The sequence below is a fragment of the Labrus bergylta genome, chromosome 19, assembly GCF_963930695.1.
Source record: "Labrus bergylta chromosome 19, fLabBer1.1, whole genome shotgun sequence".
Taxonomy (NCBI): Eukaryota; Metazoa; Chordata; class Actinopteri; order Labriformes; family Labridae; genus Labrus; species Labrus bergylta.
In genome coordinates, this window is record NC_089213.1 from 17,780,548 (window position 1) to 17,796,565 (window position 16,018).

General features: G+C 41.9%; 1 protein-coding gene and 1 long non-coding RNA gene across 3 annotated transcripts in view; one reads left to right on the plus strand and one right to left on the minus strand.

Moving 5' to 3' along the window:
- Positions 1-16,018, plus strand: part of cdk6 (cyclin dependent kinase 6) — a 33,988-nt gene that overhangs the window by 14,728 nt on the left and 3,242 nt on the right. For both annotated transcript variants that reach the window (XM_020631563.3, XM_020631564.3), the window contains exons 5-7: positions 9,127-9,236; positions 15,383-15,433; positions 15,832-15,967. In XM_020631563.3, the coding sequence (XP_020487219.1) occupies positions 9,127-9,236; positions 15,383-15,433; positions 15,832-15,967 (297 nt within the window). The remainder of the gene's footprint in view (positions 1-9,126; positions 9,237-15,382; positions 15,434-15,831; positions 15,968-16,018) is intronic.
- Positions 3,582-14,893, minus strand: LOC136177081 (uncharacterized). Its single transcript, XR_010664738.1, has 3 exons — positions 14,760-14,893; positions 4,455-5,786; positions 3,582-3,844 (listed from the first exon to the last, which is right to left on the minus strand). It is a non-coding gene; the product is annotated as an uncharacterized lncRNA (long non-coding RNA).

Sequence of the window (16,018 nt, forward strand, 5' to 3'; positions counted from 1 at the left end):
GGTTTGAGTGGCAGGCAGATGGGGAAAGCTGATGGGTTAATCTGACAAACCAGAGAAGAGTGGAGAGGGTTTTTCTTTCTGTCCATCCACAATGTGATTCCATCTCTGCCAAAGCCCTTGAGGACGTTTCTTCTGATGCTGTTTGAATTTGGATTAAATGCGATAGCAGAACCCAACCAGACTATAATGTTGATTAACATTTCTAAGTATATGTGATGCCATGTTAGCTAATCTAAATAATTTAACAACAGACCAAACAGAAGAATAATACATAAGATGATCCTGCTTACATACTGTTACACTGTGCTGAAAATGTAGTTTCCAGTACTAATAAAGTAGGACTAGCTGCCAACATAAATACACATTCTTGTGTATTGATAAACATTTTATTTACTGGCAAAAATGGTTCTCTGGCTTTTAAAAGTGCAAGTAATTCATTAACAAATAATCCTTATTGATTACGTCTCAATCATCTGAAAGTGATAGAGGAGTGCAGATTGGGTCAGGTGTTGTCTTCCAAATATAACCTCCAATGACCTGACCGTGGGGGTCTTTCCGTCCACATATTGGCAGCCATTGTTGTACGGGTATCCCATGAAGCCCATTAGCGTCGGCTCTCATGGATGTCATGTGGCTGTCGTTGCTTGTCAAATTAGATTTGGAAAACTCCAGAGGAATACCACCAGACCTTAATGTTATCACTTATTATTGAAGTCTTGTTTTTCTAGCTTGAAACCAAAATAAACCGAGGGGGTGCTATGATTTACAGAAGATGCCACGATAAGCATATTTTAGTGAGAACTATTTTTTTTTGCGTGTTCTCTGAGATGATCTTAAGTGAGTGTGTTATTGAGTTCCACAGCAGCCAAAGCCAATTTTCGAAGTCTTTAAGCCAGGTCCTTTCAAGTATTTCTCAGTAAATAAATGGTCTCTGAATTCCCGTTTATATTATCAAATGAACCAATTATTATAACCATGCTTTTATATGTTATCATTTGCTCAAAGCTGAATCTTCTAAGGGCGCACTCACTCCTTGTGAGCGCTCCCTACCGTGCTCAAGCGCGGTACACTTCCTTGGCTCTAGCACGCTTGGAAGAGGTGTGCTTCGACACGGTACAGTTCATGCACGAGCACAAGCACGGGCACACAACGTGGACAGCCTTCATTATCAAGAAATCCCAGAGTTCTATGGCTGTATCTGACTAATTTGACTCAAAATAAGTAACAAAGTAGCTGGGGGGGGGGGGGCAAACTTTGCTAGTGTTGAGTACGCCCTTACAGAGTCTGTGAAGTAACTGTCATACTTTCCTTTAAACGTGTTGTTGTAGACATGCAGATTAGGGAAATTGTTACCTGATCAAAGGTGTTTTCCCAATTGTTCCCCTTCTCCCCCCTCCCTTAGAGCCCTCCCACTACCTTTACCAGAAGACGCAAATATCTTAGATGACAATAAACAAATTGAATCCAGATTTCCTGCTCAAACTGTAACAAGCCTTTACAATACAAAGCTTTTAAGCACAGTCATACTCTATTCAGACTTAATTCTTATTTTACTTTTTTATTCTGAATGTTTTTTTGGCTATTTTTGGACTCTGAACATGAGTCTGGTTACAAGTTTTGGGGGAAATGTTTGGTGTTCTCACTTCTTAAATCATATGCTTATCTCAATAGATAGTGATGATAATGTAGAAGAAATGTCTTGAAGTTGGCACACCATACGCTTCTTGATATCATCTGCTTGTTATATAAAATGAACTTACTGTTTTTTTATTTTTTTTAAGATTTATTTTTGGGCTTTTTGTGTCTTTAATGGAGAGACGGGACAGTGGATAGAGATGGAAATCAGGGAGAGAGAGAGCGGGGAATGACATGCGGGAAAGGAATGGATTCGAACCTGGGCCGCCCGCTTTGAGAACTATAGCCTCCATACATGGGGCAGGCACACTAACCACTGCGCCACCAGCGTCCCTAACTTACAGTTTTTAAGGCAACAACTGTAAGGAACAAACCTCAATGCAAACCAGACATATCTCATAATCTTTAAAGTGCATCATACATGCAAGCATCATTAGCACACTGTCGCCGGCTCAGAGCTTTGTTGGAGAATCTGATGAAACGGATCTTTCTCACTGATGATGAAAAAGGTTGAACTGGACAGTCATGTCTTGTGGTTGCCTTCTTATGCCAGACAATGTGTTTCTACTCTGGACAGACTAACAGACAGAATAGGAGGCCAGCAGCAGCAGGGAGAGGGAGGGAGGGAGGGAGGGAGAGGGAGGGAGGGAGGGAGGGGGGGGACCCTGCACTGCACGCAGGAGAGCACGTGCAGTACTCTGGGAATGTTTAGATATCTCCTCATACGGCTCCGCATGGGAAAAAAAAAGGAAAAGTCATGCTCTGTGCTTTGACTGCAGCCGGCTGGAGCAAAGGGGGCTGGCCCCAATTTTGACATAAGCAAACACACACAGTTTACACACACTCATTCTAACTAGGATTTGACTGTAAGTGCACACATTGAAACACAAAAATGAACATAGTCTGCTCAAACACTGTTGCACAACGTACCATGGTCAGTGCAATTGTTACTTATTTGAGCATGCACCCTCGCTTAAGGGTGCCTAAAAGGCGTACATGGAGCATCCCACGCACACAGAAAACACACACTCCTCCACACTCTACTGTATTTATTGTTGATGGTCTCTTGGCATTCCTCCAGGTAGGAAAAGGGGTTACTGATTGGTGTGTTTGTGTGGGAGGTGCATGCACGCACACACCAGCATCTGGATATTAAAGCCTTGTCTGTACCAGCAATGGCAAAAGGAAGAAGAGGAAAAAAAGAGAAAAAAAAAATTACAGCATATATCAGGAATTTTCCAGCTAATGATGTGCGGATGTGGTAGCACTGGGGAGAGAGAGCCACTGACTGTGCTGTCTTTGTTTCGCTCGCCGAGGGCCCCATGCTGCATTCCTGTACACTGTGCATACTTTGGCAACAGTTGTACTGCCCGTTTTTTCTCTTTTACTGTATACTGTTTGTGTGCTGCTCTTGCACTTTTCTTCTGAGCTCCTGTAGCTCTACCTCTCCCCCTCATCTCTCTCCTCTGTCCTTCATCCCTTATTTCCTTTCTTGGCTTTTTGAAGCTCCATTGTTGAGACTGTAAATTGTCTTTTTTTTTTTTTTTTGCAGAACAAGAGAAAAAAAGAAGGGAAAGTGAGAGAAGAGTGAAATAATGGTGTTTACAACATGGCTGACTGCTAGAGCTTCGAATGGGGCCTCTCTGGAGACACAACATTACAGCATGAGCTCCACTGTGCTCTCAGAGAGCATAGTTTTGTTCATTTTATTATTATAACATCCGCTCGGCTTCTCCCATATGTGGCCTGCGTATACAACTCTGCAGCCTTTATCTGTTTTCCTTCCTTACATTCACATAAGAAGGGTTTCATTTGAGCTGGATTGCTTTCAGGAATGTCGTCAAATTCCAGCTTAGGACTAAAAGCATGAAACAGTCAGGCCATTTACCTGAGAGACTCAACTGCACTGCAGACTTATTCTTCTTTATTCAGTAATTGAAGGTAAAACCTCAAATCATGCTCCTATTGACTCACAGCAGATATTTGGCCTCAGGTGCATCCACAGTACTTATCTGAGTGTGTACTGTATGTGTGTAGGTTGTATATGTCTGTGTATGCAGTGTTGGGCTTCCATCCTGGGCTTCCTCAGTGAGAGAGAATGTAAATACAGGCCCCCGGCCAAGTCCCATCAGCCGCAGTCCCTCCGGCGCTGCAGTCTTGTGTTCCGGCCTCAGTCATCCTCATGACATTAGGTCACTGTAAACGTCCTCTTTGGAAGTGCACATGGAGAGTAACAGGAAAATGTTAGTGTCTTGGTAGCAGAGGTAGGAATTGAAGTTGATAGGGATGAGGGAAGAATGTGGTTTTTAAAAAAATGCAACGTTATTTGGTTCATGAAAAATTTAGGTTTTTTTTTTTCAACTTGGGAATCGTTTTCTAGTTTGAGACCTTATTTCTGAGTCATTACAAACTTTGTCCTCATTAAACTTGTCGCTAAGATCGAGGAAAACATGATAACTTGTGCCACGTCATTGCAGAGTCACTTAGCGTTTCCATTAAGGCAGCGGATAAAGAAATTGTTTGATACTTTGAGAATGCTCTTACTAACTTTCTCATTAAAAGTTAGGCAAGTAATTGACGACTACTTCATGTCTGTTAAATACGAGTTTCCTGTCAGCTGGTGACTGGCTTAGCACACAGACGACGGGCAACTTTGATGACCAAGAGGGCCACGTAAAATGTATCCCCACTGCTCGAGGGCGGAGTTAAAGTATGCTCTCAATTAACTACTTATGATTACTTATAGTTCAATAAAGGGCAAATCTAAAAGTTTTAAAGGGAATTATTCTAACAGAAAAAACAACAGTGGACCAGCTTACCTCCGTTTGGTAGTGGAGTGGTCTCTGAGGTTGTTACAGGCACACTTGTCTGGGAGAGGTTAAGGTGGAAAGGTAAGAAAAAGAGGGGAAAAGACAGACGGGTTGATAGATCGTTGTTTATTAAAGATACAACATTTCTATTGTGAACCTCAGAGTAAAGCAAGTTAATTATTTTACCTTTTTGAAAGGAGCAGAGGATTTTCTGTCACAGCTTCCCCAACAGACAAGGTGCATGAAGAGTGAGAGGCTGGAAGAGGTCAAAAAGCTCCAGCAACACTTGTAGTATGAAGATCAACTTTTATTAACAAATGAGGCCGCTCTTATTTATTAATAAAGTTGATCTTCGATACTTTTTGGAAAGAAGGAAAGGAGAGAGGCCAGCTGTTTTTCCTGCCTCCAGTTTTATGCTAAGCTAGGATAACACATCCTTTTTGCTGCTTCAAATGAACGGACACATTTTTAAGTGGTTCTGACTTTTATGACACTCTGAACAATAAAATAAACAAGCAGAAATCCAAAAATGTTCAAGTATTACACAAACCTGTTTAACCTAACCACTTATTTTGTGTTAAAACCGAACATTTAGAAAGGGAAGCAGTCGTTCCTGTTACAAATATTCAATGAGAAAAATGTCTGCTAGGTAAATGTTAAGTACAGACGAATAAAAGCAAAACGATCACCCACTCTTAAACATAACTCACGATCAAAAACTCCTCAAGGTACCTTTGACTTAGTGGGTATTCCTCACTGTCCACAGGAAATGATTGCCAGCATATGTAAATAAGACCCAGGTAGAATAAACCAGAATGATCCTTTAAACATGAAACACATGCTGTAGATAACTTGCATACATATGCAGACACACACACATACACTCAAAAGCTCTTGGCAATGCAGCACGTGAATCCAGGCAAAAGCAGGTGCTCACTTGGTCACGTGCAAGTACTCACACACACATAACACAAACCAAACGCCCCCACGCTCACATGCATGCTCCCCTATTGTCATTCTCCTCCGCTGTGCATGCACAGCGTGCTGGTGGCACAGGTCCGGATGTTGCAACTTCAGACAGTCTTGGAGGTCTGGCCCAGGAGGTCTGGAGGTCCTCTGGGGCAGAGGAAGCCATTTCCTCCCCGAAGCGGAGCGGGGAGCAGAGAGCAGCATTGAGTAGGAGGAGGAGAGTGGTGGTGGTGGTGGTGGTGGTGGTGGTGAGGGGGAGGATGCTCTCAGTGGAGAGGAATTCTTAGAATGTTGTCCTTTAATCTGGAGTCAGCCTCACACACACTCTGTTTTTTTTTCTCCATCTGCTTTATCTGACCTCTTCTGGCTTTTCTGTTACCATGCGGAAGAGAAGAGGGGTGTGAGATAGGCAGAGAGACAGATTGAAAATGCAATGCACAGTTTAGGGCTGATTTGCTTTCCCTGTGTCTGATTGTTCCAAATGTGTCTTTATCTCTGTTTCCATTCAGCCCGTGCATAAGAGAGAGAGAGCTGGAGTGTGTAATGAAGGGATATGTTAAGCAGAACAGAGAATAAGAAGGGTGAGAAAGGGAAGACTAAGGAAGAAGGAATGCAAATGTGGTCAGAAGAAGACGAAGGGAAAGGACAGAAAAAAGCTCAACAGGACAACATTGCAGTTCAGGAATGTCTTTTTTCCTTTGAAGAACAGTCTATGTTGGTACTGTATAACCATCTCCATGAAAACAGTTATTAGGGTGTGTGACTTAGAGCATGTTCTTCTGAAGGAGTTAGGTACGAGACATGTATTAGAACAGAGCAGACTCTCACTTGATCCTGAGACAATTGAGTATGTTATGGAGAGTGTAGAGCAGTGTGTGTGATCAAGATGTGTTCATGGATATTACAGGCTCAGCAACTGTTGTACGTACACTTTACAGCATTGCCGGCACGTGTGTTTTACAGACTCCTTGGCTTAAGGACATAGAGTGAGAGAGATGCATTTTATAGAGTGAAACATGGGAGTGCAGGATGGAGAAAGGAGTTTGGACTGCTGAGTGAAATGTGGCGCAGGCACCAGACTGATTTTTAAGGAAATGAAAGTAAGCGCCCTGAAACTTCAAATCTGAGATTTGAGATATTTTAATGTGTGGAGTTAACATACATTATGCAAAATAGAAAATAACTTGGTAGTCTTCAAAAAATGATGGTTCAATTGTTGGAACTTTTTGTAAGTTATAATGGGTCAGAGGTGATGGGTGAAGGAAATCACAGCATTAACAAGTAGGTATTTAAATTCAAATACATTATCAATTTCTGACATTTTCTTTTCTTCTTTGGTCATAACCTTTTCCACAAACCAATACAGATAAGTGACCCAGGCTGTTGCACTGGAATGACACCTTAGTTTCTTCTAATGAACATGGGGGATGTTATCCTTGTGTTCCAGTTACTGAATGAAATAAATCTTTATTTACCTAAAGCTGAAAAGTCCCTAACAAGTCTAAAATTATGCCAACAGTCACCATATTGGTTTTTAAAAAAAAAAAATGACTTAACCTATAAAAATAAGGAAAGTATCTACTTATGCGTGACGTGTTCTGAAAGAAAATGAATAGGAACATTCGGGCTCTGGATTTTGTGACACAGAGAGTAGGGAAGTGAAAAAAGTCCTGAAAGGCTGACTCGTGTTGTTTCTGGATATCTTTTTAAATTTCATTGACAAAAAAAGAACAAGTAGAGAATGAACAGTCTTGTGCTGTGATGCAAACAAAGCACAAGAGTCGACTTTTCAGTAGATACAGAAATATAAAGTTTCATACAGTCACGCAGCTATTTCAGTTTGTGTTAAACCTTAAATCATCTTTCTTCCGCGAGTGCATGCATGTGTGATTATAAATGCCTTAATCTGTAGTTGTGGGCAGGTATTTCGAATAACTATGTATCACACTTGAGGCGGATGTACCCCGAGCTCTAGGGCTGTGGTTCTTCCTAGAAGGCTCCGTGTGCGTGTGTGTGTGTATTCACAAGCCCTGAGCTGCAAACTCTGCACTACAATGAAGTCACGGAATGTCATGAATATGAATCTACAGCTTGTGGAAGATTTTGATTGGGCCGTTTGTCACCAATGCACATTTATTAAAAAAATGATGCTTTTTGATGGTTTGGTGACTGAACACTTGCAGCATAGTTTAAACTTAATATTTGATAATAAGTCCTATGAAAATGAAAGAAATGCAGCCCTGAATTTTCTAAAAATGAAATGACATTTGGTGCCTGACTATATCAGCAGCTGTGCAACTTCCATTCATGATATTCTCTGAGGTTTCTCTGTTCTAAAAAATGGTCAATGACCTAAACAGTCAGCCTGTTCATTCTCTGTACATGTCTCATTTCTCGTCACGTTGCTCAGCTGACACATCTCAGCCAACTAGCCTCAACTTCCTTTATATTTCCACTAAAGCAGGAAGCAGGAGATGAGAAAGTATCACACATCTGCAAAGAGCAGCCCCCGGGCTCTATTAATAGTGTCATTCAGTTTAGAGGAAAAAATGTGACCGAACTTTTTATTCCTCTTATCAGTCTCTGTTGACTGCTTTTGCGTAAGAACTTCCAGTTCGGGGTAAAGTTTGGTCACTTTGTGAGTTTCCAGGGCTGAGTGAGACTGAAACGTAGCTGTGATTTGAGCTAAATGCTACTTTTAACATGCTCATATGCGCAGTGTCACAAAACTGTCATCTAGACGTTTGGCAAACAATTCATACATGATGCATTATTTCAGTTTTCTTAACATGTACTTAGCACTCATTTATTCTTTAGCCAAATATAAGACAATGGAAATGTAGACCTGTTGATGGCACTGCAAAAAAAGTTATAGTAACCGCAAAGTAAACTGAATTCATCCTCTGGGGACTGCGAGTTATTGTGAGGAGTTAGGCTGCAATTCCTTCAAAACCTGTTAAGATATTTATGAACCACACTCGGGAATGTCATGGCAGTGGTAGAACAAGAATCTGGGGACAATCAACTCGAGTGCACCCTTCTTCATTGCTCTCATATTTCAGACAGTAGAGTCACGTGAACCACATCTAAAAGCTCAGCGTATCATTTCCAAGTACTCCCACGCACAGTCCAAACCAGTTAATAAAGATACCGGTATCTAAGTTACAGCACTCTCCTTTTTGCTTACTAACATTTGCATCAGACTCTGAGGACCCGATAAGTACTCTGCAGCGCCTGTGGGGGGAACTGCAGCCAAAAGCTGTTGGAAATATCTGGAGTTTAGGAAAGCACCTGGAACCAGTCCACCGTCTTACTAAGGGTCACTGAGTTTTGTCTGGAGGCTTTCACTACTGCAGCTGTTAACAATGCTGCTGCTTTCCTGCAGGTTATGAATACACACACACTCAGAGCTCCTGATTGAGTTAACAGGGACACTTTTTGAAACCATAACTTGTGTAAAGTTGCACAAATTGGCTGCTGTTGTACCTCAGGTGGAGGCAATGTTATTGATGCATTACATGATTTTTTTTTTTTTTTTTTTTTTTACTCTGTGTCAGTGTCTTGATGAGCCCTCCCATTTTTGATCGGGATGTCTGTTCAGTTGTTCTTGCAGGTTAACTACATGTTCGACATTGGCCATCATTTGTCCATGTGTGTCTTTTTGTTTAAACGTATCTCTTAAAGGATTCCGTTTTGTGTGTGTTTGTTGTAGGTGGTGACATTGTGGTACAGAGCGCCCGAGGTGCTGCTCCAGTCCAGTTATGCAACACCAGTGGACCTGTGGAGCGTCGGCTGCATCTTTGCTGAGATGTTCAGGAGAAGGTGAGAACTTATCTTTTCACCTTCAATTTGCTCGGAAGTTCTGCAATGTTTAAGTATGTATTTGGGATTTTTGACTTATTGCTTACAACACCTTTTTTTTTATTCTCACTTTTCTCTATATGTTGAATTGTATTCTTGTCCTGAATATAGATAAATAACACACTTCACATAAGTATTCCATGCGTGTTTCCTTTACTTATATCATGATTTTTTTTTTTATAACGGCTTGTGCAAAGCTCAGGTTAAACAAAGTATGTCTGATTCTGATTCTGGTAACTACGCCTCGGACATAAAAGGGATTTGAACCAAAACCCACATTCTCACTGACAAAGAACTTTGTTACAATGCCGTCACAGAAACAGGCAATCTGTAAGCAGCTTCTTATTTATGCTTGTTGCCATTTTTGTGTTGGCACTTCTTTCTCTCCAGTACCGTAAGATGACACCCTTTCTTAAACAGTCCTCACCTTACCTCATTTAAACATCTGTCCATGAACACAACACCAGAGCTGTTTGTTTCTGTCCTTAAATACCATGCATATGTGGTCAGCGATCAGATCCGGGCGGCTCAAAATCATGATTTTACTAATTGACATAATCCCTCATTCATCCACTGTAGTGCGCTCCTTGTTCACTGCTGTGAACAATTGCACTACACTTTGCACCTCAGCAACTGACTATTGTGGTGTAGCATGTTTACAAGAAAACAGTCACACACTCACTGACCTGCATCAGCATAAAGTCTTTGCCACAAGGAATCTGGCGCCTTAGTTGCTGTATTAATATATTACAGCACTGTGTTGTCCCGTTTTAGCTCATTCACACTCGTGTGAAGTCATTTAGTGTCAGCTCAATATGACGTTTACTACTGAACTGACCACTGGTTAAGTAATAATAATAGGTTAGAAAAGTAAACTAAACTGAACCTGAAGCTCATTTCACTCCCTTCGGTTACCATAGCAACTTGTCAAAAGCTTAAGGGATTTGAGAAAATCTGTGCCTGTTTTGTCCCGTTGAAGCTTTGTTTTAACTCTGAGATGTACTCTTTTGTCCCTTTTCAGGCCAGTGGATCAATCATAGGAGTTTTCACAGGTCATGCTATGAAAATCTTCCCCCTTTACTGATGGCTTTACCACGTTTACTATTAAAAGAACAGATAACGATCAGGGACCTATAGGGATGTAAGACTGACTGTAAACACACATTCACATGCTCGTATCCTTGTGACTTGGCATATTTTTAGATAGAATGTATATATTTAGCAAGTGTCATTAAAAGCTTATTCTTCTTATTTACCAGGTATTTCTACTTTTTGAATACTGATACAAAACCTGTAGTTGGATCAGACCTCCCTGATCTATGTTTGATATGTTTTAACAAGTTTGAGATGTCGCACACGGTTCTTTTCATTTTTTTTTTTTTTTTTTTTGGAATATTTCTCAGCAGCCAACTTTAAAGAATCAGTTATTTGGGTGTTTCTTAAACTTCCCCTCACACAACACCTGGCAGATGCTTTGTGAGCAATCACATTTCAGTTAGCTTATCAAACCATTACAGTAATGACAGGCTGCCTGCTGTGGTTGCAAAATGCAAGTCTAGATTCTGCTTCTTGTTGTAGGTATTTGTCAGTTTGTGGTCTAACGAACTTCACACACTGGAGAGCCAAGCTAATAACGGACCATTTCTCAAAAAAAAAAAAAAAGAAGTTAAACTGCCTGCCTCTAATATTAATATTTGTGTGCCATGGTGTGTATAACTGTCTTGTAATGATCAGTGAACTGGGGTCGAGCCAGCCTGTAGTGGTGTGCTTTGGAGCAGATAAGAACAGTCTCTCTGAGGTAGGGCAGAGTGCCAGGAGGAGCTGCCCTGCCTGTAATTTATGCTTCCTTCCCCAACCGTCCTCCAACCCCAACATGCAGAGCCGCACACCGCGACCCATGCTCTGCCCGGGGGACGCAGGGGGAATATAAAGGCTGTGGTGACACAGAGGTGACACAGGGTGAAGAGACTCTTGCACTGTAAACCATCCAGTGTTGTTGAATCTTTCCTCACTTTGTCCTTTTAAACAGCGAGAGTGAACGTCAGAAACTGCTCAAGCGGCACTTAGTAGACTGATACATAATGACTATGTTTTTATAGTGTGGGACAGAATGTATATTTTCTTTCATGATTAATCTAACGCTACTGCATCGATTAAGTGATTTAATTAATTGATCAAGCATTTACAGAAAGGATTGTGCCAGAATGTCTTCATATTGCGTCTTCTGTCTGACCAACAGTCCACAATCAGACATTAATTGACTAAAAGTCGCAGTTACCTGATTCAGGCTGCTCGTTCACTGAGCAATATCCCTGTGCGTCCCTGTTTCTCCCCTCTGTGCTGCTTTTTGGGGTAGTAATCGAGGCCTTAACAGGGGCATGACGGGATCAGCTGAGCCAGTGGAGGTGAGCAGCGCTGTGTGTGCATGTCAGTCAGTGTGTATGTGGAGTTCCCGCTGTTCCTCTACATGTTGTGCGTAGTACATAAGGCACTGTGAATTTACTGGCTGGGACCACCAGTATTATGCTGTTGATGAATTACTATGACTGTACGGAGACGTAACAACCCATTACAGTTGTTCATGATGAGCTCTGATGTTTAGAAAACAGTTGTCACTCTACCACACATTATGCTTTACATGTTGTGTCTCTCTCAGCTGTAGTGAAGACGTGGTGGCCATCTTTTGTTCTTTCAGTGTCAGAGGGTTGATATCCTATGACCTCTCACTGAGCAGTCTTAGTTCTCCAACCACTTCTCTTTACCTCTTTTTAGACTTATTTGACTTTTTGAATCTTGCTTTCAAAACTAAGAATTGATTGATTAGCAAGTACGGTAAACCAAAAGTTGGCAACTGTAATGGTGAATTGTTGGTTAAAGGTAGACGTTTCCAGATCATAAATAGCCTTTATTTTAACTACATTTTGTAGATTTGCTGCTTTTCATTGCCATTTTGACTCTTAACGGCAATGTGTCTTTGTTGCTTCACTTGGCTTACAAATTTGGGCACTTAACAGAGTGTGACTGTTTGCCACGACCTCTTAAAAAGCCAGGTGTGAGACTGTAGATCATATTTGTATTAGCCTGCAAACTGGAAAACAAATTGTGCTCAGATATTGCAGTTATGATTATAGACCTCATATGGGTAACGTAGCATACAAGTTCAACAATTCACTGTTGAGTTAAAATGCTTTCAATGTTATCGTTACGTTATTCTCCGGTCCTTTCCATACAGTGCTCCTTTAAAAGAGCAGGCACAATGTGAGGCCGACAATCCTTGTCTGATAGCAGTTAGCTGTGTGTGTGTGTGTGTGTGTGTGTGTGTGTGTGTGTGTGTGTGTTGTCTAGGTTGTCTAGGTTAAGGTACTTCTCTCACCCTGACACAATAAGCTGTAAAAAGCTTTTGGTGTGTGTGTGTGTGTGTGTCTTTTCACAATCTGGCACCTGTCCAACTTTGCCTTGAGGCGGAAGGCAAAGCAGAGCCCTTTGATGGCCATGAACAGAACATACACACTCTCTCTCTCTCTTTCTCTCTCTCTCTCTCCCTCTCTCTTACTCTCTGCAGGTGATTAAGGTGGCTTTTTAAAAGGCCACCTGTTAGAGATTAAAGGGCACCTGGGAGAAGCGGTGAAAGAAGGCAGGAGAAAGCGTGATTGAGGGAAAGTGCCGAACAAGAGGCAAGGAGAAAACACTGTTTATTGGTTTGCAGTTCTGTTGAATTGGAGATTATAATCGTTGACAGCTCAGGTACAACGATCCAGACATGCCCGCTAGTGGTTTAAGTACTTTGAGAGTAGCTGGTTTCTAAACTGTGAATGAGTACAAAATGTCATCTGCACATGGAGGATTCATCTGTTTGCCCCACGTCAGGGACAACCCCAGTTCACCTCACCTTTCCTTATGACTCATTAAACAAAGGTATTCCCCCCCCCCAAGCACCTTCTTCTCCGCTCTCCACTCTCATCATCATACCAGCACTGTAAAAAAAAAACAAAAAAAACAACAACATAATGAGTATCTACTGTAGCCAGAATGGTTGGGAACTTGTCACCAAAGGAATTTGAGCAAATATCATGCAAGTCTGCATCTGCATGACTGGGATGGTGCCGGGGTGAGTCACGGTTCGAGTGAATGGGGAAAGAGAGAGCGCCTGCTTGTTGACATTCCTCCAATCGAAAAAGTTGAACGTGTTTCGTTAATGGTCCGTGAGAGGCCTTACATCTGTGTTGACTTTCTCACAGTTTGCAACTCAATCGATAAATCCTCCAATACACACAAGCACGCGCACAATTAGATGATCTAAACTCGACACACACTCATGTCTCTGAAGTTCAAACTGAAGGTGCCACACTAAAACACACAATTCTATCTCTCTCCCCTCTCTCTCTCTCTCTCTCTCCCCCCCCCCCTCCCCCCCCTCCCTCTATTTTTCCCACCAGACTGATTGACGCTCTCACGTGCAAACATGCACACACACATTCCAGAGGTTGTCTCAGTGGAATGAGGGACAGGGTAGGCACTAAGGGAAGCATGACTCAGCTGCTCTGTCCCAACCCTGTCTTTTTCTTTCCCACTACCACCCGCCTGTGTGTGTGCATATATTTGTGCACATGCAACTCTCAGAGTAGGAAACAATCTCTTTAATGCGTGTGTGCACATTTATACACCCTTACTTTTTTTTTTTTTTTTTTTTTTAGTGTGTGCACATTAGCATTTGTACTCCACTGTTGACTGTGAGTGCATGCCAGTGGCCGGCTCTATGTGAATCCGGTTTTCCCCCCTCAAACAAACCAACAAACCACTCCAGGTTTAAAAATGGACCTCTTGGAATTATCAGCCCTACTTGTTTTGGCACGATGACTTTGCTGTAGGTGTTTTTTTTTTTCTTCTTCTTCTTCTTCTTCTTCTTCTTTTGCAACAGTCAGAACTGGTTTGGTCTGATCTTAAATGGCTTTCAAAACTTCAGCGTAGAGCTTCACCCCGAGAGACCTGCATGAGTGGTGTGATACTCTTTCAAAGTCAGAACTTTTAACGCAGAGATTTTGGATACCAGTTGTGATTAATCACAACAACAAAAAAAACTCTATCTTAATTTCACTTCAGGACTGGAGTGTGTCACAGAAAGTTTGCTACCGCAGTACAATTGTGAAAAAATACCCCTGTGTGACTAATTTCCCATTTTTCAGTCCATAGGAAAGTGTGGGTGTTGAGCTATGCAAAGCTTCCTGCAAGTGGGAAAACACAGGGAGCACATGGTGGCCGGCCAGTCTGCTGACTTCAGTTAAGAGGGCAGCACTTAAACTGTGTTTAGGCCTGGAAACAGAGCAAACACAAGCACACCTCTGTGACATTATCCTGCCTAACATTGACATCTACTGGTGACTGATCATCTTCAAATAGTTTATTAACTAAACACTTTGAACTTCTTTTACCCCTAAAACATTTCATATTGTTAGTTCGGAAGGAAAACATTTAGAAAAAAATCACCTCACGGCGTCTTTAGGGCTAGCAGAAAGCCTTTTTTCCAGCAACATCTCCTTGTTTCCTTTCTGATGAACTTCAGCAGAAAAGGTCCAGTTCCCAAACACTTTTTCTTTCACACGCCTCTCACTCCTACTTTCCTACACACAAGCGAAAAAAAAAAAAAAAAAGACATGCACACACATAAGGGATAAAAAGGCTTTTTCTGTGCTGTGCGGCAGCCGGCAGCCTTGTGCCGATGATGACTACTGGAATTTGTGCGGGTGCCAGCGCAGGCATGGCCGCCCACAGGAACCACCAGCAGGCCTGCTGCTGCTCTCCTCCCTCCTTTCATCCTCCTCCCCTCATCAGCTACCAACACAGCTCCACAATCCTGACATGAGATGGAGCTGCAAGTGTGTGGCTTCTCCACTCACATCAGAGTCACACATTCCTCTTTGCCTCGAGCAAAATGTTTCTATACGATGCTGTTCACCTGCAGTGTGGCATGTGAGCATCAGGGTTCCGATATGAACAATATTAATTAGAAAATAATGAATACGTTTTCACTGTCTTGTACATCGTCCTGGTTTTGTGAACATAAATGTTCATGCAGTACAATTAAACTTGTGTATTTTCTTCTTCCCCAGACCGCTTTTTCGAGGAAACTCTGATGTTGATCAGCTGGGAAAGATATTTGAGTAAGTATTATTGGCCAGCTTGAAATTGTTGCAAAAAAACTGATGAAAATCATCTCCTGACATCAGTGCATAACACACACTGTATTTGCCAAAGGGCTGATGTCTGACAACGCGCCTGATGTTGGCCTATATCGATTTAACATCAGTGCATCCCTAATATTTTTTCATAGAAACGCATCTGCAAATTAGAAAAGTGTTTTACACTGAATCAGAGCTGGACCATAATCGATTTTCATCAAATCAGTGGAAAGTCTGTCCAAGTACATTTTGGGATTTAAAACGCTTCGACTCTCTGTTTCTGCAGCTAAGCTAGTTTTAGCAAAGACTTTAAACAGAGAAGCAGGGAACACTTCCCATTGCTGCTGGTGAAAGCACTAAGGTTTGTTATCCACCCACAGTGTCGTCGGGGTACCTTCAGCAGAAGACTGGCCCCAGGAAGTGGCCCTACCACAGAGTGCCTTCACCCCCCGGCCCCCTAAGCCAATAGAGGACTTGGTGCCAGACATGGATGAACAGGGACGCGCCCTCCTAATGGTGGGTTTTTTTTGAGCCTCTACAAATGAATTTTTCTGTGCATTCTTTTTA